A 23371-nucleotide genomic window follows, 5' to 3' on the forward strand; every position below is an offset into this window, starting at 1 on the left:
TGTTGCTTTCCACTGGGACTTGGCACCTGGCCACACCTTGATATCATTATTAAGTGCAAAGCAGGCACTAACTGATATTTCAGATGCAATTATTTTAGGGTATGTCTCTACCAAATGTCAGCATCTATAGACTGCATTTTTAGCCTATTCTTCTTTCAAAATTGCTCAAGCTCGCCTGGCTGGGTGGAAAGCATCTGTCAGCATTAATGTTCAAGTCTTGCAACTAATTCTCAACGGGATTTATTGGTGAACTTTGACTCGGCCTTTCCGTTGCAGCTCTGGCTGTGTGTTTAGGATCATTGTCCTGTTGGATGATGAACCTGCGCCTTGGTCTCCAGTCCCAGTCCACGCGGCTTTCCTTTAAGAGAAGCAGTGCATGTTTGAACAAAGCTGCCTGTCTTTATCGCTGTATCTCAGAAAAGAGAACAAAACTGGTAAATTCTTGACAGTGGTCATGCTTGTTGTTGTTATTGTTATTTTTTCATGGCCGAAATGCTCCACCTGCTGTTCGCAGAGGGCAATAGCACCGGAAGACGCGTCTTGCTTCAAATCCCGCGATATCACAGCGAGCGAGACTTCTGAACGTTCTTTTCCACTGGATCATCGGGCAAGATGGTAGGTGTCCATGCTAGAGCGGTGCTTATAAAACTACAATCCTGATCCATCTGAGCGTTTACGTTAACGACTGGCTCGGCTGGTTGTATCGTTTAATTTTAAGAGAATTTCGCACACATTTTAGACAGAAATTGTTGCTTGAAATGACGGATAAAGTTGCGTTTAAGGGATATGTCTAAGCCTCAGGTTAGGCCGTCTGTTTGCTCAGCTAAACTTATAAAGCGTTCTCTTTGGGCGCAGGTTAAAGTGAATAGTGTTGTAATCCATATAAGCGGGTTTAGAAGTAGACCAGTCAGGGTTTTATGGGGAATATAAACTCATCTGTGCGTTATTAATGCCCTCGGAATGGCTAATGCTAACCCGACTAGCCGCAGTCACCGCAGTGATGCTGTTCTCTTCCAGGCGGACACCGAGATCAAGAAGAAGCGTACCTTCAGGAAGTTCACCTACAGAGGCGTGGACCTGGACCAGCTTCTGGACATGTCTTAGTAAGTCCCAGCGAAGGCTTAGTTCTGCTACACTTTGTGACTGTGTTGAAAACGGCAGCGCATTGAGCGCAAAGTGGAACCAAAGTCTAACTCGTTTGTCTAGAAACAATAAAGCTGGTTCTGAATGCAGGCGTTTAGCTGCAGGTGATGTATGTGCTGTAAACCTTTGTTGTGGTGTGCTGGTGTTTCTCTCTAAGATGTGGGATTTAGACCCAGCATGGGTCAAGCTGACATGGAGAGCTGGCTGTTGATCAACTAGTTCATCTTTGTGTTCTTGGGTTCCTTCTTCCTTTTTGTTCCTGGTCCTGAGCAACTGACTTAGAAGACTAGATCTAAAGATCTACACTTCCAGTCCTGTCAATGATGTAGATGTCAGTGTGTTCAAGCAGAAACCCATGTAGGTGTTGGACACGGTAACCCACACCAGAGGACAGGGAATGAAGGGCCCTTACAGAATGTAGATCTTACCCTAATAATGAGTCTAAAGAAAGGCATTTCTAATATTTTCCAACATTTCTAAATCCAGCATCTTCTGCAGCTGGACGAAAGCTAAAAGAGAACAGTTGCTGTAACAAGCTCCAACTTCCTGCTATCTCCCTGTGTGTTCTCTCTGGCAGCCTGGATAACCCGGACATGTAGAGAATGTAGTTTCCCTTTAAGTAGCCTGTTGCATCTCTCTGCTTCCTCTGACTTCGTTTGAAACGAAGTTTCATCGCTGTGTTCGCCACGCTGCCAGTCTGGTGTTGGCACGGCCTTCAGTGCGTCTTATCTGCTCTATTTTGAGTTTTTCTTTAACTGGTCCCTGCTTAGGGCCAGGTCTGTTGCTGGGATGCATCTCTTGGGGGAGTGCTGGTCCTAGTGGCTAGAGGAGTGCGCTTGCGCTCTGAGAAGGATGCAAGTACCTGGTTCAATCCCCACCGCCTGCACTCTGGGTCCCTGAGCAAGACCCTTAACCCCAGAATGCTCCCTAAGGTGATGTGTTAAATGCAGAAGGGAATTTCTCCATTGTGAGATCAATAACGTATCAATTATTCATTGCAACACCTTATTGCAAATCCTCCAGTCAGAGGTGGAGGAGCGTGCAGGTCACAGGTTGCTCTAAGCTGTGATTGTTTTTTTTTTTTTTTTTACTGGAGGAGGACAGCTCCTGTCCTTCCCTTGTTGAAGACGCCTGATCTAATAGTGGATCACGCGGTGGTTCTTGTAGAACTTGGTGCTGGGGTTAGGAGGTACCTGCTCCTGTGCCTAACTCAAAGCCACGCTGGTCCTGGAGGGCTGGGATTACGCAGTCCTCTGGGCTGGAATGCCTCACCACGTCAGGAGCTAAACTTCCTGTTGCAGCGGCTAACAACTTCTCCCCTGGCCTTCATATTAAAATATCTTGGAGAATTCACCCTGTGATCTCAATGTTTCTCAACTATTGTCAGCCAAATGTCTTTCCTTGTTTAACCTCTTAAGACTGGAGCGTTTTAGTCCAAACGTTGGCTTTTAGCCACCTGAATAAGGACCAAAACAATAGTTTCTGTTGAAACACAAACATTTGATCCGTTGTAAGCCTCATGTACAGATCTATCAGGAGAAGAAGAAATGCTGGCTAAACATCCTAAACTTTAGAGACATCCTTGAAATGATGCTGGAATCAGTTTTGGGTGAAGAAGAAGCCCGAACCAAACAAGTCTGTCTGCAAATAATGCCAGACTTGGTCGTTTTGAAATATCAGGCACTGTGTTAAAAAGGACGGTGCATTTATTGTCTGCGTGCCGTGTCAGCCGGTGTTGAGTTTAAGGACTCCAGCAGTGAGCGGGCTTTTTACTCCAGCTTGTCTCCTGTGTTGTCCCTGTGCAGCGAGCAGCTGATGCAGCTCTACTGCGCCCGCCAGAGGAGGAGGCTGAACCGTGGCCTGCGCCGCAAACACCAGTCCCTCCTCAAGCGTCTGCGCAAGGCCAAGAAGGAGGCGCCCCCTATGGAGAAACCCGAGGTGGTGAAGACCCACCTGAGGGACATGGTGATCCTGCCTGAGATGGTCGGCTCCATGGTCGGCGTGTACAACGGCAAGACCTTCAACCAGGTTGAAATCAAGGTGAGACGGTTGACATCTGCTGTGTCAAAACTGCAAGCAGACGGATAACTGTTGGTTAAACGGTACCAAAGTGTTATGAAATGCTGCGTTCAGAATGTAACAGTTTAACAGCACAGAAGTCCTCAATGAACTGTCAGCTGCTTTCCTTCCACCAGATGTCTAAATAAATCAATGTGTATATTTTTATACATGTAATGATTCATCTTTGTGGCTGTTCTTGTTTTGTGCTTAAGGGGCTCAAATTGTCTAAATGTGAACCATTTAGTGAAATCTGAGTTGATTTATTCTGTGCTATTCAAAAGTTATTCCTTTTTTAGTTAATTTGAAGGATCTGCAACACAGTGCAAGAAATATCTGCTCATTCCTCTAAACTTTTTTTCTTTGTGGAGACTGAAACAGCTGTTTTTCTTACACTGTTTCTAGGTTTCACTGTGCTGCTGTGTGCATACACCCAGCAGTCTGACCAGCTCTTTTTTTTTTTTTCTCTCCACAGCCTGAGATGTGCGGTCATTACCTGGGAGAGTTCTCCATCACCTACAAGCCAGTCAAGCACGGTCGCCCTGGTATCGGAGCCACGCACTCTTCCCGTTTCATCCCTCTGAAGTAGAATGGCTGTATTGTTTGTATGAATAAAACAAAAAATAAACTGGGCTTCTCCACACAACTGCAGTGTCTGGCTGTTCTTCAGGGTTTCTCTGGGTCTTAACGTATTAAGTCATCTCCATTTCACGGCTAAAGTCTGTAAAACCCACATTGGCTAAGGTCTTGAATTACCTTTTCTTATTTAATTCCCCCCTTCTTTCATTGACTTTTTATTTTTGGGAAACACAGGGCTCATTGGATCCATTCGCTTTACTGGCTGAGGAATTTGCTCTTTATTACACTTGACAAAACTACAAAGGCCTTAATGTTACCTTGATGAAAGCCTGTCTGGAACACGTTGAAAGCTGGCCATTCTAGTGAACCCTTTCAAGATGTTTTCACAATTATTGTTTTTATAGTCAGTTTTTCACAAAGGTTGCTTATCAATATGCACTATGAAGTCAGGTAACTAATGGCACTGGATGCCGGGGCTAAAATACACCTGCAGTGGGAAGGAGTATTCAACTTAACCAGGTTATGTGCTTAGGTGAGTCAAGTTCTTTTATTTTAGCGGTAACATGGGTCTAAATTCAGTTTCATAATGGTGTTTACATTTTTTTTAAGCCAAATCCCATTTGACAGGCTGATATAACAGCTCTAGTTTTGGACATTATTGATTTCTAACAGTGAGGAGCCTTCCAAATAAACGGCATGGGGACTGATGGGTGATGGAGGTAGGGAAGAGGGTGATGGAGTCATGGCGGTGAACATCCGGCTGTTATCTGGGCCGATCTGATCACGGAATGGATGGAATATTTAAAACCAGTGGTACGATCAATGTTGACTGCCTCCCTCTGGTAGACTGGAACGTTAAACCGAGGGAGAACACGCAGAACGAGGAACCTCTGGAGTGGTGCGTCTAGGAAACAGCACCGACGTGGAACCTGTCCCACCGGGAGCAAGGTTCCCCCCCTCCTCCCGGTCCGTGAGCCAGCTGCAGCTTGTGTGGCTGTTTCGGCCATGGATTCAGCCTTTAGCAGCCGCGGAACCTGTTTGACACTCAGCTAATAGGGCGTAGCAGCTGGAGAAAGAAGCAGTAGCCGAACTGGTGAGTACTGACGCTAACTTTGACCGGTGGCTAAACGAGCCTGCTGCTCCAGGAATCCGTTTTCACAGCCAGCGCCGCCGCTTCTTGGCGGCTACCAGCTCGGCTAGCTAGCTAGCTAACCGGAGCACGAAAGTGACAGAAGGAGATCCTGTCAGAATGTAGCGAAGGGGGAACGCTGCTGTTTATTTACTGTTTCGGTCACTTCTCGCTTTCGGTTGTTGCTGTGAAATAAAATAGCGGCTGTGCTAAAAGACGAAGAGCCAGCTATGGGTTACCGGTGTTGGAAGAGTTGCAATCTGAGAACAAAGCTCCATTGTAGCCTAGCTAACTGTTAACATACCCCGGTGTGGTTCTGCTTCACCGGGGTTTTCATCACCGTCATGGGTGGCATGTTAGCTGGTGTAAGACAGCCCAGTGATCGTGTATTTTTTTAAACTAATGTCCATTTAAAATAGTGAATTGTACGCTCCAGCAGATCAGCGCTAGAGATGCTCTGCCTCCTGCTTCCATACATAAACAAGAGCTCATTAAAACCAACACGGGGGGTTTCTCCCTCAAGCTGGGGATCAAACGTCGTTTTTGGCCAGATCAGTTGTGGAGGTGTAGACCCTGACTTATCATATGTGACATATCAGTACCAGGGTTGCCAGATGTGCCAGTTTCCAGCTGCGCACCGCGATCGGCGCCAGGAGTCACACACATCATATAGAAACAATAAAGTCATCTTATCAGTTGCTTTTTCTTAAATCGAGCACTGTTCTAGCATTTATTTGTTCTATTTTATTTTTTGTGGCTCCATGTTTTATCAAATTGTAAATTCTGATTTCTTTTTAACAATACCTTGCAACAAGCAGCATGTTTTAGTATTTTCGCCACCTCTCAACGCCAAGGCACAGCCTAACAGTGAAGGCCTTCAGGCCTTTAGTTGAACTCTTAACCTCATTTGGGATCACTTACAATTAGCTTCACAGTGACACTTGTTTAACCAATGACAGTCACTGATTGATGTCAGGTTGGACAGATTCTCTACATTTCAAAATACATGACCTGATGATACGAGAGCAAGGAGACAGCGTTTCATATGTGTAGGTTTTTATGTTTCTCCCTCACCATGGCAACGGTTTTGATATGATTTTCCTATGAAGACTTTCTTTAATCCCACCAAACGTTTTGGAAAGCAGCTCCAAGTTAAGCGACTTGCCTGGAGCTATTTTTTCCAGCCCAACGTGTTCAAAAGAAGCCCGATTGGGCCGAAAAACCCGCCCGATCTGGCTGCACTGGTTGTCTCACACTGTGAACTCGGCGTTTCTCAGGAAAGGGGACGCTTCATAGTCAACAGTAATTATCAAAGCAAGGTAAAACAGGAGCTTTAGTGGTTTGGAGCCTCGGTTTTTTTCCCCCACAGCTCTGTGCGTCATGCTGGTCTGACTCAGATGTGTGTGAACTAGCTGTTTGTGCTGTCAAATACAAGAAAACTCAGTGTTTTATCTCCTTATAATAATTAGACATTTTTCCATCATAGTCTTTTAACTCCAATAATCTACTCTGTTTTGCGTAGGTTACATTTCTGGGGGATCTGACGTGCTGATCGGTGAATGCACAGAGAAAAGAGGGTGAAGCTTTGTGACAGAAAAGAGGGCATCTGGAAAAGGTAGAATATTTCAGTCTTCTCAGGATTCCGTGTGGTTCTGGTCACCCACGACTGATTGGTTCCCTGCGTTGTCGATGCAGTTGTTGGGACTGTGAGCAGGATGGCTGTTGACGGCCTGTGGGACAGCACAGAGGTGGTGGAGATGGACGACGTGCCGTCTCAGTTCTTTGTGGAGAAACACTCTTGGGAGGGCCTTCGTGACATCATCCACTGTAGCAGGAAATACTCGGGTATGATCGCCAACAAGGCCCCCCATGACTTCCAGTTCGTGCAGAAGACAGATGAGAATGGGCCCCACTCCCACCGGCTGTACTACCTTGGTAAGTCTGGTCAAAGCTGATGGAAGCAACTGCATAGTTCAATTTATGTTTGTTTAATTTTTGATTCCTTGTGTTTTCTCATATTTGACCTTTGTACTATCACAATATGACATGAAAAACACTATAAATTCATATTTTAACTTCAGTAAAAAGCATAGCATGTTGTGGTTGAGGCTTTTCTGTGTGCTTACAGGAATGCCTTACGGAAGCAGAGAGAACTCGTTACTCTACTCAGAAATCCCCAAGAAGGTCCGGAAGGAGGCCCTGTTAGTGTTGTCCTGGAAGCAGATGCTGGATCACTTCCAGGTGAATTCCCCACAGAGCCAAACAATCTGATCATCACATACTCTATCAAGTCTGTTTTACTTTGCATCTGCTGTGCAGAGGAGCTGTGCTAATTCCTACCTTCAATAGAGCCTATACAGTCTTATTATTCTAAATTAGAGCATTACAGCACTAATGGAGCAGCAGAGAAATCCACAGTTAAAAAATATTAATTAATATTTTGAGTATAGAACTTTTTTCAAAAACTAAATCACACATATAGCTAGAATGATATGAAATAACCATAAATTGAATTAATTAAATAAAAATATAAGATAATGAAACAAAATGCAAAAAAATATATTTTGCTTCAATTTTAGATAAATATACTATATTAATTACAACATGGAATATTTTGACTTTTATTCATAATAAAATTTAAATTGATGATAAAAACTATTCAAAATGTATATATTTACAATAGGATTTTTGAAAAAATAGTTTTTGTATATATTTGAACTTGCAAGCAAATAAAATCCACAAATGGGATGTGTCCCATTGTGATCAAAAGATCTCTATTGCTAAGAGGGACTTAGCCAAAAGTGTCAGCATACAACAATCCTTCAACTAACAAGTTGTCCAGTAAATAAGAACAACATTCATCATCAGTAACAAACAAGTCATTTCTCAGGTTGGATTCCAAAACTTGCTTCTTTGCTTAGACTGAATCTGATGGGGTGTGATGTTGCTGCCTGGTGTAACTTATTTGATCAACTTAATACAGTTTGGTAAGAGTTGTTTGCGTTTCTCTGGGTTATGCTTCTGCAGCTGTGTGGGAATGCAGTTTGATCCCTAATTTTGTTTCTGACTCAGTTGTTGTGTGCACAAATGTCAGAGACCACGTAGCTTGCCTCCTCGGTGCTTTTGGGCTCAGATAATAACAGAGTTCTGTTTGTCTCTGCGTCACTGTGAGAGGCGGCAGCTATATCTCCTTCCTTCCTTACCGCGAGTTAATCTCTTAAGTTTACACCGCTGTTGGTTGTTGATGGGGATTTACCTTTGAGTTTCAGTAGATGGTATTGCTTTTATAATAGACAATAGCTACGTTTTATATGGCCAAAAGTAATTGGCATAAAGGGCCAATCAGTATAGAAATGCGTCTTGTAAGCAAGCCAATCGGATTTTTTTTTTATATTTTTTTTTTTGCGAAGTTTGATAACTACACATGTCAGAATTGTTTTTTTTCTGAATTAAGACTGCTACATATAAACACACATTGTGATCAAATTGATTGTGTGCCAGTATAAACGGTACAATTTGATTAATTTTTTGTTTTCTAATCCAAATACATTTACATCCAGTTGTGACATTTTGTGCATGTAAATATAGCTTGTGTGGCTCATTTATTTGTTAGAGAAAAACTCTCACACTATGTTAAAAGCCAATGAGTATAAATGTGTTTTAAGAAGAGGTTTAAAAGCACCAAGAGTTGAGGCCTGTCTAATATGAAGGGCAGATGGTTCCACAGTTTAGGAGCTACAACAGAAAAAGCCCAATCACCTCTGGGGACCAGCCTGGACCTTTGGACCACTAAACACAGACATTAGATCTAAGGGGTCTAGAGACCACATAAGGCTGCAGGAGATCACACAAATATGCAGGTGCCAGCCTATTTAGAGCCTTATAGGTCAACAATACAACTTTAAAATCAATTCTAAAACGAACAGGGAGCCAGTGAAGAGAAGCAAGCACTGGTGACATATGCTCACGCTTTTTTGCTCGTTTTAAGAGGCGAGCTGCAGGGATCTGAACCAACTGCAGTCATGAGAGGCTGGCCTGGCTTACACCAACATACAGAGAATTGCAATAATCAAGTTGGGAGCTAATAAATGTGTGAATCACCTGTTCAAAATCATTAAAAGATAAAAATGATTTCACTTTGGATAAAAATCTCAGTTTAACAAAGGATCTTTTCACAGCTGTTGCTTCATGCTTGCTCAGTATGAGGGATTGCTGCAAAGCCATGTACAATGCAGACGACTCTCCCTGTGGCTCTACGCTTCTCCAGGAGGGAATGCTGCTTATCGGGACTTTGAGGCAATCAACTGGTTCCCTTTATATAGGACATTTTTGACCAATCTGTATAATCTGATTGAATTTGACTTTGTAAAGTGCCTCGAGATGACATGTTTCATGAATTGGTGCTATATAAATAAAATTGAATTGAAAAAAATTGAACAGAACTACTCTGTTTCTAAAGGTTAAGACTAGAATTAAGAATTACTGCAAGATTTTTCTCATGAGATTTAATGAACTGCTCTTCCAGCCGATACAGGGAGGCTGATCTGGCTGTTGAAGCTGTGGAGCATGACTGTCCCTGCTGGACCCCTGCTGAGCCCTGTCATGTCCTCCATATGCTTCAATACTAGCTGAACATTAGACGTCAGGCCTAACCCTGTTAGGCCTGACGTCTAATGTTAAATAGCAAACCCTTTTCTGCTATTTAACCCTGTGATGGGGCATTTCTTGGGGACCAGGATGACGGTGGAATGCTTGAAGCATGGTGGAAGCTCAGCAGCTCTGGAGACTGTTAAAGATCTCAGAGACGGAGCTTTCCTGGTCTAACTTTAAAATACTAAGCAGCCATGGTCTTTGGAGGCTTGGTAAATGACGGCTCATTGCTTATGTGTGACGCAGACTTTCAAAACAATTCGTTAATGAATTAAAAAGGAGGTTACGCTTGTTTCCCTGTTGTGTCTCACAGGCAACACCGCACCAGGGGGCTTACTCTCGAGAGGAGGAGCTGCTGAGAGAACGCAAACGTTTGGGAGCGTTTGGTATCACCTCCTACGACTACCATGATAAGACGGGCCTTTTCCTCTTTCAGGCCAGTAATAGTCTCTTCTACTGTCAAGACGGAGGCAGCAATGGCTTCATTGTGAGTACTTGTCTTTTGTCAAGTTAATTTCCCCCTCTATGCGATAATGAAACCCTCAAAGCAACGTTGTCGTAGCCTTGAAAAGTCTCTGTGCGTTCAGCTTTAGTCAAGGTTGTTTATAAGCTGCGTGGTTCTGACGTGCCATTGGTGCTACAGGTGGGATTACCAACTGTTTGTAAAAAAAGGGTGAAATATTACTGAGTTAGGTATTGTGAGGGAACAGGCGTTGGGCTAAGATTGTTTGTTGCTTTCAGCAGTCTGCCCCGGTAAAACCTGTGGAGATAAAGAGCCAGTGCTCAGGCACCCGGATGGACCCCAAGATCTGTCCTGGACTCCCGGATTTCATCGCCTTCATTAACAACAACGACCTGTGGGTTGCCAACGTTAAGACAGGCGAGGAGCGGAGACTGACCTACTGTCATAAAGGTTGGCCGAGTTTCATACCTAATCTGCAACAGTTAGTCTCGCTTTTTATTTTATTTCTCATCGCCTCTTATTACAGTCATGGTGTTTTTAAAACACAAAGATGAGCGACATGTTCTGTCCCATCATGCTTACATGGAATGAGATTTTAATCTCAGTACCTGCTGTTGTCCCTGTTTATTCTTTTGAAGGTGGATAGTTTGTCAACACTGTTTCCAAATCTGGTTCAGATTGGGTCAAATAATTACATAATAGAGCAATAAAGCAGGCAAAGAAATTGGGATTATATCATCTTTGTCTCATTGTGTGATGATTGGGTGTTGCATTATTGCGGTTTTCTAATACATAAGACATTAACACTATTAATACTAAACACTAATGTTACCTGGATGTGCATTTATCTGTAATCCCTTCTATCCAGGTTTAGACAACGTCAAAGAGGACCCCAAGTCTGCAGGTGTAGCAACGTTTGTCATCCAGGAGGAGTTTGACCGTTTCACTGGTTACTGGTGGTGTCCCTCAGCCTCAGAAGGTCAGCGCTGAGCAGCAAACTGTGCTTAGAACCATAACTGTCCAGGAAGTGCAGGAAGCTGGTTTATATAGTTATCCTTATGGTTCCTTATTTCTATCTTCCTTCAGATCCTGATGGGGGTAAAACGTTGCACCTTCTATATGAGGAGGTGGATGAGACAGAAGTAGAAATTATTCACGTTCCTTCTCCAGCGCTGGAGGAGAGGAAAGCAGATGCATACCGATATCCTCGCACAGGTCAGACTTGCCTCTTATTTTGTGTCTTTTTTACTGTGAGACATTTAACGTTGAAATGAAAAACATCTGCCTCTGTCCAATGTATAGGTAGCAAAAATCCCCAGGCTACGCTCAAACTGGCAGAGATCAGGACAGATCATCAAGGGAAAGTAGGTCACTCTTCATCTGTTCATGCTGTAACGCCTCGGACTGATGACTTTATTTCCTAATGTGTGTGTGTGCGTGTGTGTGTGTGTGTGTGTGTGTGTGTGTGTGTGTGTGAGCAGATCATTGGCACACAGGAGAAAGAGCTGGTGGTCCCATTTAGCACCTTGTTTCCTGGAACAGAATACATTGCCAGAGCAGGATGGACGATAGATGGGAAATAGTAAGTGTCTCTGAATAAGTTTGGGTTTGTAAATCTCTTTACGATGGGTTTTCTGGGAAAAATACCATTAGACCAAATTAATTATCTACATGTGATGTGCAGTGTTCCGATATAATGTGCTTTGCGAAACTATTCATGCCTCATGAAGTTCTTCACATTTTGTTACGTATCAATCACCGACTTCTATGTGTTTTATTGGGGATTTTCTGTGAGGGCTCAACATAAAGTAGTGCATAGTTGGGAAGTGGAAGCAGAATAAAATCAATGTGGCATACACTTCTATTCAGGCTCCCATAATTGTGATACTTCAGAATAAAGTCCAGTGCACCCAACCACTCATCACCGTCAGAAGACATGTAATTGACTTATAATCTAGACTCTTCTGTGACGACATTAAAGGTTTGTTAGAGAACATTAGAGAACAAACAGCTTCATGATGCCCAAGGCATCCAGCAGACTTAAGAGTGAGGTGGAAGTTTATCTTCCAGCAGAACATGACCCTGTAATCCCAATAACAGCATATTTATGTTTTAGAATTGGCCTAATCAAAGTCCAGACTGGTAGAGATGTACCCCAAAAGACCTGCAGCTGTTACCGCAAAGGAAGAAGGTTTCATAAAGTAGTGACTGAATGCAAATCCTTAACTTTTCTGATTGTAAAAATATGAAAACTGAATGATTTTCTTTCCACTTCACATTCATGAACTACTTGTTGTTCCATCACAACGAGTCCAGTAAAATACAGAGAAGTCTTGTTCTTGTGTGGTGGAAATATGGACAAAGTTAGCTTTATGTTCAGGTTAGCTGACTTTTAAGGTTGTTTCTTCCCCAACTCTTAGCAGCATAAAAGCCGTGTGCTCTGTTTCCTCCCAGTGGCTGGGCAGTGCTGCTGGATCGCAGCCAGAGGAAACTGCAGCTTGTCCTGCTGCCTCCAGACCTCTTCATCCCTGTCACAGAAGACTCTGCGCTGAGGCAGGAGAGTCTGGAGGCTGTGCCCAGTTGCACACAGCCATACATCATCTACGAAGAGACCACTGACGTCTGGATAAATGTACAAACACGTTCTATTAAGACAAACGAGAGGAATAGTTGAACAGTCTTACGGGTTTTTGTCCGTCTGCATGGAGGTCTGACTACATTTTTATTTTTGCAGGTTCATGATATATTCTATCCCTTTATCCAAACGACAGAAGACGAGTTTACCTTCATTTGGATAAATGAGTCTAAAACAGGCTTCAGCCACCTCTATAAAATCACATCGGTGTTACAACCAGGCTGCTACCGCTGGACAGAGGAATACAATCATGCAGAGGGTAAGAGAAGAGAGCAGGTTTCTGCCTCGCTTAATATTAGATCATAGAAAAAGTCAATACATGCTCAGCAGTTATGTCATGATAGATGACTTCTTTGCAGGAAACTTTAAATGTGCAATCAAGGAGGAGATAGCATTGACCAGTGGGGAATGGGAAGTACTGGCCAGACATGGTTCCAAGGTAAGACGGGGATGGCTCTGAATGAGGCGTCACACATTTAAAGGTCAACAATGTTTTACAGGGCAGTAGAGAAACCTTTGTGCAGTTCCAAAGCCAGCGCTCTGCTTCTGGAGGTTTTACTTCCTGGTTTCTGACATATAATAAAGAACAGCCTGTTATTCCCACCTTTTATAATTCTGCAAATAAAACCTCAGATGAACAACATCACCCATGGTGGAGCATGGTGGAGCATAAAAAGCCCGCTCCACCCACACTGTAACCGTTCCAATAAGCCACCAGGTGGTGTCAGATACATCCATAGCTGATCATTGGCTGGTATGATCGTCTGGAACATCCAGGTTTGTGCTGATAATAGTGGAAGCACATCAGCAACGGCTGTTGGGAAGCAGCTATGAAGCCTCTGTTATGCACAGGAAATAATGTGTCCTGGTAAACATACAGCAGTCGACCGTCTAGCAGTGGGCAGCCTGGGAAAATCACCCCCGATGTCAGACTGCAGCGCTAAACACCCCTATTCCAAAAGCTTCATCTGAGACCTGACAGGCCTCGACCTGTAGAATCAAGCTCATGACTGAAGGAGACTGAACAAGCGTGGCTTGTTTGGGAGGGTTGACAGGAAGAGGCTTCTGCTCTATCAGCAAAATAGCTCCAGGGCTCACATTTGTAAAGCTAGTTCTGATCAAACCACGAGCCTTCTTGAACAATGTCCCTTAAACGGAGAAAACCAATTAGGTCAGCATGGCTACAAAAGACCACATGGCTGCTCCACACAAACCCCTCATAGAAGCCTAAAGCCCAGTGGCAGACAGCTGATGACTCTGAGGTGTGTCTGAGCCACAGGACACGGGCCCCTGTAGTTCATGACACGGCTCCTGGCTCGACTCAGTGGCTGTCAGGAGGCTGTCGACCATCTAAAGTTTATGTTTGGTTGTCTCTACAGATCACTGTGAGGCCGATAGGTTCACAGAGTTCTTGGAAGAAAAAACACTCATGCACCCAAACAGAGGTTACATACAGTTTAAAAAAATCTCTTTTTAAGTTGACTGTACATCTAGTGCTAGGTTATATCTTTGGAACACAAGCTTATCGGGATCAGCACATGGTTGCTGTTCTTCATTGAAGATTTGTCAGCCCTTTTTTGTCTTGATATTTATTCCTGTTTCTCTCTCTCTCCCAAAGCTGTTTAAATCTAAGTATGTTGGTCTTTATGAAGACCTTCATCCACTTAATTGTTAAACTAAAACAGACGCAACACAGGCTGCTCCCCCATGCTATTAGAAACAAGAGAGTTGTTCATTATTTTCACAATTTCCTGGTGCTGTAAGCTCTCTCTCTCCCCGTAGATCTGGGTTGACGAGGGAACCAAGATGGTGTACTTCCAGGGTACCAGGGACACGCCTTTGGAGCACCACCTGTATGTAGTCAGCTACGAGTCACCCGGCGACGTGGTCAGACTAACGAAGCCCGGATTCTCTCACAGCTGCTCCGTCAGTCAGGTACTTTATCATTTCTGTCCCATTTCTGCCGCTGCCACTAGTCTAGCGTTGACGAGACTCACTTCAACAGAAGTCTCTGCTGGCTGGACATCAATAAGAAACAATGCTCTTCCCATAGAGAGAATTTCCTTGCATTTTATTTGTCAGCATCCGTCATTTCTGTCAGGTTTGACTGCACCTCACAGAAGAAATAAAGTCTGGTGAGGCAGCTGGTGCAGATTTTGCTTTAACGTCTACTGGAGAAAGATGTTCAGTAGTTTTAACTCCATTGGTCACCTCTGTACTGACCACCCTTCTCATTACTGATGCCGCTGCCTCTCTGTCCTCTCTCTCTCTCTCTCTCTCTCTCTCCTGACAGAACTTTGACTTTTTCGTGAGCCACTACAGTAACGTGAGCACGCCTCCGAGCGTTCACTTATACAAGCTGACCAGCTCAGAAGACGACCCCCTGCGAGTGGTCCCGGAGTTCTGGGCCAGCCTGATGGAGCCTCCAAGTAAGGAACAGCAACATGAATCAAACAAACAAGCAAGATGTCCCAGCATTCCCATGTCCACTCCACAGATGTTTGGTTCTCAAAACAATTGAGACATTTCTGCTTTTACTGTTTGTCCCAGAACCCAAAGCATCTTAAAGGACAGAAGACTGTAAACACTTCAGAACTTCATTAGGTCAGATTCTTCTATAGCTATTGTGACAAAAGTGGGTTCAGAGCGCTAATGTTACCCAAAGGTCAGTCAGATCGTATTGGTGAAAGAAATACCGCAGTTATTAGGGGTGTCCTCATCAAGTCATTTAAAAGAAGGCATTTTGGCTTTAAACTGCAGAAATGTTACAACAGAAATGACAACAGAGTGGATCCTAGATTTAAAATAAGAAAAGGTTCCGTTCACCTCCAAACCACTGACATCTGTCATGTCAGCTCAAACTGGATCTGATCGGAACGAGGCAGTTTCAGCGAGCGCATGTTTGCCCTGACACCAACGCGTGCTGACATGTTTTCCAGGTTGCCCCGGAGATTACAACCCGCCAGAGATTTTTGACTTTCCAGGGAAGTCGGGCTTCCAGCTGTATGGGATGGTGTACAAGCCCCACAACCTGCAGCCCGGCAGGAAGCACCCAACTGTTCTGTTCGTGTACGGCGGTCCTCAGGTGTGTTGACGCAGTTCCAGTCAACATGAACAACGTCAGGAAAAGCTGAATTATTTTGAAGAATGTGTGTGTTTGGGTGTGTTCAGGTACAGCTGGTTAACAACTCTTTCAAGGGGATGAAGTACCTGCGTCTGAACACGCTGGCGTCTCTCGGCTATGCCGTGGTCGTCGTTGATGGGAGGGGCTCCTGCCAGAGGGGCCTTGAGTTTGAGGGTGCACTGAAAAACAAAATGGTAGAGTGAGAAACTCAACACTGAACCAAATAATACACGCTGGGATCCATGTGGTGAGCTGAAAAAGATGGCAATAAATGACTCTTCTTGGACTGTCCAGGGTCAGGTGGAGATAGAGGACCAGGTGGAGGGTCTGCAGTACGTGGCTGACAGGTTTAACTTTGTGGACCTCAGTCGTGTTGCCATTCATGGCTGGTCCTACGGCGGTTTCCTGTCTCTCATGGGCCTCATCCAGCGGCCCAACATCTTCAAGGTCAGTGGATCGTGTTCCTGAAAGAGTCTTGGCTTTTTTCTTTATTTTTTAAAACTAATCAGTGTTTAGCCTCCATTTGTAAACTCTATTTCTTTTTTGAAAGAATGAAAAAAACGTGACTTGACTGTATTAATTGTGATTTTATTTCATAGACAATATAATGTATTGCATAATGTGAAGTTTTTTTTTTGTTATAAAAAAAGAATGTGAAAAGTTTAGTATACTTTTCAATAGGATTTAGGTCTGGACTTTGACTGGGCCACTAGAACTCCATGAATTTGCATTGACTGAAACATTCCAGTGTAGCTCTGGCTGTATGTTCAGGGTCTCTGTCCTGCTGGAAGGTAAACTTCTGCCCTGGTCTCAGTTCTGCTTCCCTACAGGATGATGTTGCCACCACTGTTTAAGGTGCAGATGATGTGTTTAGAGTGATGCACAGTGTTGGATTTATTTTCTTTGCTTACTAATAGGGCTTTTCGTGAATGACGTCACATTTGCCCAGAGACACCACCAGTTGCCCAGATGTTCGGACAAGCAGAGTACAAACATAGGATGCCAACATCTGCAATACCAATAATTTTGGAAGATGGCGACTTCCCAGGAGCTTCGAATACAACCCGTTTCAAATTGAGAAACGGTGTAGAACAGCAGAATCCTTGGTTGAAATGTAGACGCCTCAAAATGAGAGGAAAGAAAGCAGTATTAGTAGAAAGGTAGTGGAGGCTGTCCTATCTTCTCGCACAATGGATCAAACGCGAGGAAGAAACCCATTGAATCCGTGTAGAATTACCGCTGATACTAAGAAGAAAAAAAATATTATCACATGCCTATGTTTCCAATTATAACGGGGCTTATTCCAAAAAATAGACTTTAAAACAGCTTCTTTTCTGAAGCATTAAAGTCAGTCATCCCACTGTAATCACACACAAACAAGATCACCAATCCTGTGAGAGAAACAAGCCACCTGCTCTATCCAAAAAGCCCAGCAAGCGAACCACCACAATGTAATACACAAACCGCTTCTAATCATTACAAACGCATGCATTTACTACAATATATTTACTGTGGGGATATTTTAGCTTGTGTTGCGCCGCATGTCAACCAGGAAAAAGCCAAGCCCAAATGAGCGACTTCACGCACAAAAACAAGCCCCAAAACAACAAGTGAAGGTTGCAAGCAACCTTAGAAGAAAACCAGCCCAAAGTTGCTTCCAATGAGCGGACTTGGCAACAGTGAAGCTCACATTTCATAGCCTGCTTCAGCCCAAGTGTGTGGCGTGTTTATGATTACCAAGATGAGGGATGTTACCACCGATGAAATGTAGAGAGCACATATCCATCTTTGCTCAGATTGTCCACAGTAAAACCATCCCGCTTACAAGCTCCTAACTTTTCTAGGCATTCTTTCGGGGTTTAGGAAAATCAGTGTAAAAAAAACCTCCCTTTATATGGTCACAAACATCATATCGCGAGTCACTGCAGCAGATACCAACGCAGCCGTGTTTTATTGTTGCCATATTATGTCTGCTAAGGCGATATTCAGCACAGATCTGGTCACTATTTGACTCATTCAGCCTCCACCGCTCAACATTAGTCCACATCTGAAATGGCCGTGGCTCAGTCACACAGAGCTCTTCTAAATTTACCAACAGGACGTCATTCGTGAAAAGCCGTGTGGGTGGTTTCTGAAGGGAGCTGGCTTCACTGGATTTTATGGAGGGGTAACGTGTGAACGGGGTCTAAGACAATAATAATAAAAACTGTGAAACGCTCGTATCTGTTTCCATCCACTGGATTAAGCTGTGCTTTGTGCTGACCTGTCACACCACATCTCAGTAACATAAAAAAGGCCATTTGTAGTTTGTGTTTGTAGAAGGAAAAAGAAAAAGCCGTTCAGGGGGTGTAGATCCTTTTGCAAGGCGCTGAAGCTGCTCTTTACAACCACATGGTGTCAGTGTTGGGCAGTGACGTGATCACTGGCCTAAATTGCAGAATTTACTAGAACAGTTCTTTTTTTATATAACCTGTTGTTTTTAGAGCTGAAAAGGTGGATTTCAGCTTGTGGAGCCAGTTTCCCATCTGTACAGCTTTGGCTCCGTTCCCTCAGCTGAAGCATCTGCATTTAATGCTGTTGTCCTCCGCTGTTGTCTGCTGGCAGTTGGCTGTTGCTGGCGCCCCGGTGACGGTGTGGATGGCCTATGACACGGGCTACACGGAGCGCTACATGGACGTGCCTGAGAACAACCAGCAGGGCTACGAGGAGGGATCGGTGGCTCTGCACGTGGACAAGCTGCCAAGCGAGTCAGTACACACCCGCTCATTCCTGACAGCCGGCAGGCCTCAATACCTCTGCCTCTGCCTGTCCTGACCTAATGCACAGATGTTAGACATGCTTGTTCCTGACTTCAGGGCACTTCTTTATAAATTCATGCTCAAGTTCATTTTAAAAAGCCTGTTACTTAGAACAATTTCCCTTTACCCACTACTATCTGTACACAAGATAATCTTATTGTAAAAAGCAGCAAAAACTATTAGCATCTTAATCTGCTTTCAGGGTTTGGAAGTTATTTTAGTTTTATTCATCATTAACTGGATTTTATCAGTTAACTAAATTCTGTAATATTAGTTACAAACTGAGGTGGAACAAGACTTATTTGCACCTTGAAGAGCTGTGATCTGACAGACAACATGTCAGAGCAAACTAAAGTATTTGAGCTATTTCACACTGCAAAAACAGAACTAAAAATAACTACAATTTTCTTGAAATGAGTGTATTTGTCCTTGATTTGAGCAGGCAAATAAGATTATCTGCCAATAGAGTCATTTTACCCCTAAAATAGGATAGATATAATTCACTTGAAATAAATTGATGGAGATGAATTCTTCCTATTTTAAGTGCAAAAATCTTATTCCATTGGCAGATTATCTTATTTACCTACTCAAAGTACAAATACACTCATTTCAAGAAGATTTCATCTCATTTTTCGTTCTGTTTTTGCAGTGCATCTCTTTCAGGCAGTCAGGACCTCTGGATGTGAGCACGCTCCGTGGAGCCCTGCTGCTCTCTAAAACATCCCAATCTAACCGTGTGCGTCTTTTCCTTGCAGGCCCAATCGCTTGCTGATCCTCCACGGCTTTTTAGACGAGAATGTGCACTTTTTCCACACCAATTTCCTGGTGTCACAGATAATCCGAGCTGGAAAGCCCTACCAGCTCCAGGTTGGTGTCTGAAAGCATTTGTCTTTTTATTTTGAAGATTACTGCTTAGAGAAAATTAAAACCTAAAATTCTGTTTGTCAGAAACGCAGAAGATTATGTAAGACCAGGTTCGTTCTGACGATACATCTTAATTTAATTTCAGTACCAATTTAGTCCTCTCTGGAGATTTTTGTTTAGTTTTGTCAACTGAATCTCACTATCAAATAAAAATCTCTTTGTACATTAAAATAGTTATTTTAATGCCAGTAGAGTAATTTTACCCCTAAAATAAGATAATTAGATATAATGCACTTGAAATAAGTTGATGGAGATGAGTTCTTCCTATTTTAAGTGCAAAAATAGGATTTTTTTTTTTTTTAGAAAATAAAATAGTTATTTTAATGTACAAAGAGAGATTTTAATTTGATACAACTTTAGATCAAGTCTATTTTCTCAATTAGTCTCACATTTCCAGATGATTAATGCAGTAAAGAAAGTGTCGCAAAGAATTTCCCTCCACTTAGCTTTTCATTAATATCACAGAATACAGCTTGTGTCTCTCTCCATCTTTCTCTTATTTATCTGTTTCTGTCTCTTTTTATCTTTCTGTCTCTAACCTGTATGGATATATGGAAAATGCATAGTTATATTTTGAAGGCTACTTGCCTCCTCCTTCTTGATTGTGTGAAGATCTCTTTAAAATCTAGATCTGCCAGAGTTTAGTATGTTTTTGAGTATAACTCAATTACATTTTAATGTTATCACATTTAGGATCTCTTTCTGATCCTTTCATGAAGTCTTATCTAGCAACAGAAATGCGTGTTCCAAGAATAAAGCAGCCATCTTGTTTCATAGATGGACTCAGGAAGGTGGATTTTTATTTCCACCAGACAGACTTTTGGTGATGTGTGACGATCAAAGTAAACAGTATTTTTGTGGGCCTTCTAAAAATGACCATGGAGGCGTTTACTAACGGGAACGCTTATAATAATCGAGTTTAAACAGTCGTTATCATCCTCATATTTGTATCATCCAAACGTTCTCAGTATATTGAAGTATTCAGGGCGCCACATGAAATAATCATATCAATGGTCCTGCACTCCCGATGACAACACAACTTTCTCACCTGACGGAAGTGTGAGTTTACCTGAGTGCGAACGCAGGTGACTCTGAGCTGACAGTAAAGGAGCGACGACTCAGCTTAGGAGAAACATTAAAGGCAGCTGCAATATGGCTTCATCCGTATACCCTTAATAATAGCTTCTAGCTCCTGCTCCTTGACCTTCCACAGGGTCAACAGTAACAACTCTGTGGTGGATAGGAAAGGAGCTTCAGGCTGCTTTTTATCTGCACTGCACAGACTCAGTGTACATTTTAAACTTCATACTTGAGTGCACTAATTGGCTACATTTCTTGTAACAAACTACATTTCCCACAGCAGGCAGCCAGCTGTCAGTCCGTGGCCCAGAGAGGCTGACGCCGCAGGTGCTTTCAAGTCACAGCTGCCTTGAGGCAGCGCGGGAAGACTTCTTCCCGCCGAGCAGTTTATATGCACATACCTGTCCCTGGGCTCATGTCCGCCTTATTATGTGGGAGCCTAAAGACAGAAATAGCTCAGGAAGCGGTCTGGTAAAGCTAATAAAGGCTAATAATGGGGGGAGGGGGGGGGGAGCGTTGTTGGCGGGGTGCCCCCCTGGTAGAACGGTAGGGAAACACAGTTCTCTCAAGGCTGCTTTTGTTCCACACTTTTTCCTTCTACTCATACACCTGGGTACAGAGGTGCGTGCTCCTTTAACAACATTTACTGTTTTTCCCTCCGTGTCAGTGACTAACTGCTGGCCAGCTGTCAAGTGAGCAGCGTTCCCCGTGAAATGTGCAAGCCAAAACATTTCTGTGAAAAATGCTGTTTTCCTGTTAATATTCTAACTGTGGGATAAACTGAATTGAGGTTTGCTGTAAAGCCATAATCTTACAAGTTCATTGAAATAAATGCTTGATATATTTTATGTTGTGTGTAATGCATTGATATAACACACAAGTTGCACATTTTTATTTAGAAAACTGAAACACATGAGCCTTTTGATGATACTCATATTTATTGAGGTGCATCTGTAGTTGTAGTTTCATACTTCTATTGGCTATCTGAATTTTCAATGTATAAATATCACGATAAGATTGACTCTGTGTTTTATTTAACAACTACAGCTTTGCTTAGACACATCTGTGTACTTTTCCAATGTGATGGATCTCCCTGATGTTTCCTGGTTCCTCTGCTTCTATGTTCCAGGTCTACCCCAACGAGCGGCACAGTATCCGCTGCCCCGAGTCTGGAGAGCACTACGAGATAATGCTGCTGCACTTTCTACAACAATACCTCTAAAATGAGACTCTAGAGCAGAATGAAATCTAGTTCTGTTATATCCTCCAATTCATATCCTCTCCAAGCATATGCCCCTCCTTCTTCTCTCTGCCCTTGTTATTGCCAACCCGTCTCCAGTTTGCCAGCCTGTTGTCAGATGCCCAGCAGCCATGTTTTTGATCTAATTCCACTCTGCAGCTGTACGTTTTTTTTCTTTCTTTCTCTGTCTTGCTCTGTCTCCCCTCCATAAACTCTCGCCCTGCGCCAGTAGAAGTAAACCAAGAGTTCTACCCCAAAGCTGAACAGAGACGAGGACACAGCGTTTTGTGTCATGGTTCGCCCACATTTCCAAACCCAAGATGGTTTTTGCCAAGTGTTGTTGTTAGTTAGTTGCCCCCCCCCCAAACCTGTTTTATTCACCGGAGTCAGCAGCAGGAAGAGGGTCACACTCTACTTAGACCTTAAATGGAATCTCTACATGTATTTAATGGCATGAACTCTGACACTACGCCCACACACGTCCCACTTCCTCTTCCTCATCAACACACACACCTGTTGAGTAAGGGACATGAAGTCTGAATAATACCAGAGAAAGGAAGAAGATTGATGCTCTTCCACCCATTTTAACTGTGTTGTTTAGAATAAAATATTTTTACGGATTTTTATTCTTTTTTTTATTGGCCTCTGATGGAAGCTACTCGTTGATACCTTTGCACCGTCGTCTCCTCTCACATTATGTTGCTAAACATGTCTGCTTGCCTTCTCAATACATAATTTATATTTGCCAAAGTACCTCTTGACTCTTGATCATGCTGGTATTTCTTTTTTCTTTTTTTTTTTTTACTGCACTAAAGACAACAGGAGGGGGAGCAGTGGAGTCTTACAGCAGCTTTGTACGAAATACAATTTGTACATGAATAAATGGATGAATCGGTCACAGGCTCTGTGATTCTGTGGGCTTCCAGTGAACCTGTCGCAGATTGGTGGCTTTGCTGCAGAGCTTCTGCAGTGGGGTTTGTAGGAAGTAGCTAGCACAGTTGTTGGAAAATTGTCAGAACATAAAAAAAAAAAATCCTTTAATCACATCAGATTCTTAAAGATTTAAATATAATCTCAAATGGACGAAATAAACAGATTCCACTTCAGGATTTAGTATTGATTAAAATAAACTTTAGTGTCTGTGTGAGGGAACAGGCTGCCCCATGATTTTGTAGTTTTTAGAAACACCTCTAGGAGCTTTTACAGCAGGATGTTTCTCGCGTGGTCGCGGCGGTATGTTGGCCCGCTCTTTATTACAGCATTCCTCCTGGTCCATGAGGCTATCAGCCGCTCCTTTCTGCACTGTTCTTAAGGCCCCACGGCAGCATTGATTTTAGATCTGTGGGATTCCAGTACTGATGTCTTCAGACCAGATTGCTGTAATTCTGCTGCTGTGGCTGGGATTGTGGTCCTGCAGATGGCCAAGCGGCAGCTGAGAGACAGATGCTGCTACATTTAGCTAGAGGTATACTGTGGTAAACAGAGGAGCTCACGGTTGACTCGATAACTGCAAGGTGCCCGGTTCCTGTGTCTGATAAACAAGCCCAC

The 23371-nt window shown here is 43.2% G+C and overlaps 2 protein-coding genes across 5 annotated transcripts; both read left to right on the forward strand.

Annotated features, from left to right (window-relative positions):
- Positions 1-514: 514 nt before the first annotated feature.
- On the forward strand, positions 515-3847 carry rps15 (ribosomal protein S15). 2 transcript variants are annotated; one of them, XM_012873656.3, is made up of 4 exons: positions 515-615; positions 1018-1103; positions 2949-3183; positions 3677-3847. In XM_012873656.3, the coding sequence occupies exons 1-4, from the start codon at positions 613-615 to the stop codon at positions 3788-3790; spliced, it is 438 nt and encodes a 145-aa protein (XP_012729110.1). In that variant the 5' UTR covers positions 515-612; the 3' UTR covers positions 3791-3847. The 2 variants fall into 2 exon arrangements, with proteins under 2 accessions (XP_012729110.1, XP_021177773.1); XM_021322098.2 differs by lacking the exon at positions 515-615 and adding an exon at positions 772-801.
- Positions 3848-4708: 861 nt separating this feature from the next.
- On the forward strand, positions 4709-22719 carry LOC105933875 (dipeptidyl peptidase 9). 3 transcript variants are annotated; one of them, XM_012873614.3, is made up of 21 exons: positions 4715-4873; positions 6432-6524; positions 6605-6844; positions 7038-7150; positions 9873-10046; positions 10301-10472; positions 10891-11001; positions 11109-11237; positions 11325-11386; positions 11504-11604; positions 12477-12654; positions 12757-12916; positions 13017-13096; positions 14440-14592; positions 14951-15086; positions 15597-15742; positions 15829-15975; positions 16076-16228; positions 18386-18528; positions 19335-19446; positions 21713-22719. In XM_012873614.3, the coding sequence occupies exons 3-21, from the start codon at positions 6625-6627 to the stop codon at positions 21803-21805; spliced, it is 2583 nt and encodes an 860-aa protein (XP_012729068.2). In that variant the 5' UTR covers positions 4715-4873; positions 6432-6524; positions 6605-6624; the 3' UTR covers positions 21806-22719. The 3 variants fall into 3 exon arrangements, with proteins under 3 accessions (XP_035993757.1, XP_012729068.2, XP_012729069.2); XM_012873615.3 differs by having other exon boundaries at positions 4716-4873; positions 10304-10472; XM_036137864.1 differs by lacking the exons at positions 12477-12654; positions 12757-12916; positions 13017-13096; ... (6 more) ...; positions 19335-19446; positions 21713-22719 and having other exon boundaries at positions 4709-4873; positions 10304-10472; positions 11504-11605.
- Positions 22720-23371: the final 652 nt, after the last annotated feature.

This window comes from Fundulus heteroclitus, chromosome 6 (assembly GCF_011125445.2).
Source record: "Fundulus heteroclitus isolate FHET01 chromosome 6, MU-UCD_Fhet_4.1, whole genome shotgun sequence".
NCBI classification, from domain to species: Eukaryota; Metazoa; Chordata; class Actinopteri; order Cyprinodontiformes; family Fundulidae; genus Fundulus; species Fundulus heteroclitus.

Excerpts from the sequence above, each read along its gene's own strand:
- rps15 (XM_021322098.2), top strand. Across the intron at positions 1,104-2,948 it reads CAGCTTCTGGACATGTCTTA|CGAGCAGCTGATGCAGCTCT; the intron begins GTAAGTCCCAGC and ends GTCCCTGTGCAG. Across the intron at positions 3,184-3,676 it reads TCAACCAGGTTGAAATCAAG|CCTGAGATGTGCGGTCATTA; the intron begins GTGAGACGGTTG and ends TTCTCTCCACAG.
- LOC105933875 (XM_012873614.3), top strand. The coding sequence starts at position 6,625 with ATGGCTGTTGACGGCCTGTGGGACAGCACAGAGGTGGTGGAGATGGAC. Across the intron at positions 11,002-11,108 it reads GTGTCCCTCAGCCTCAGAAG|ATCCTGATGGGGGTAAAACG; the intron begins GTCAGCGCTGAG and ends ATCTTCCTTCAG. Across the intron at positions 11,238-11,324 it reads ATACCGATATCCTCGCACAG|GTAGCAAAAATCCCCAGGCT; the intron begins GTCAGACTTGCC and ends TCCAATGTATAG.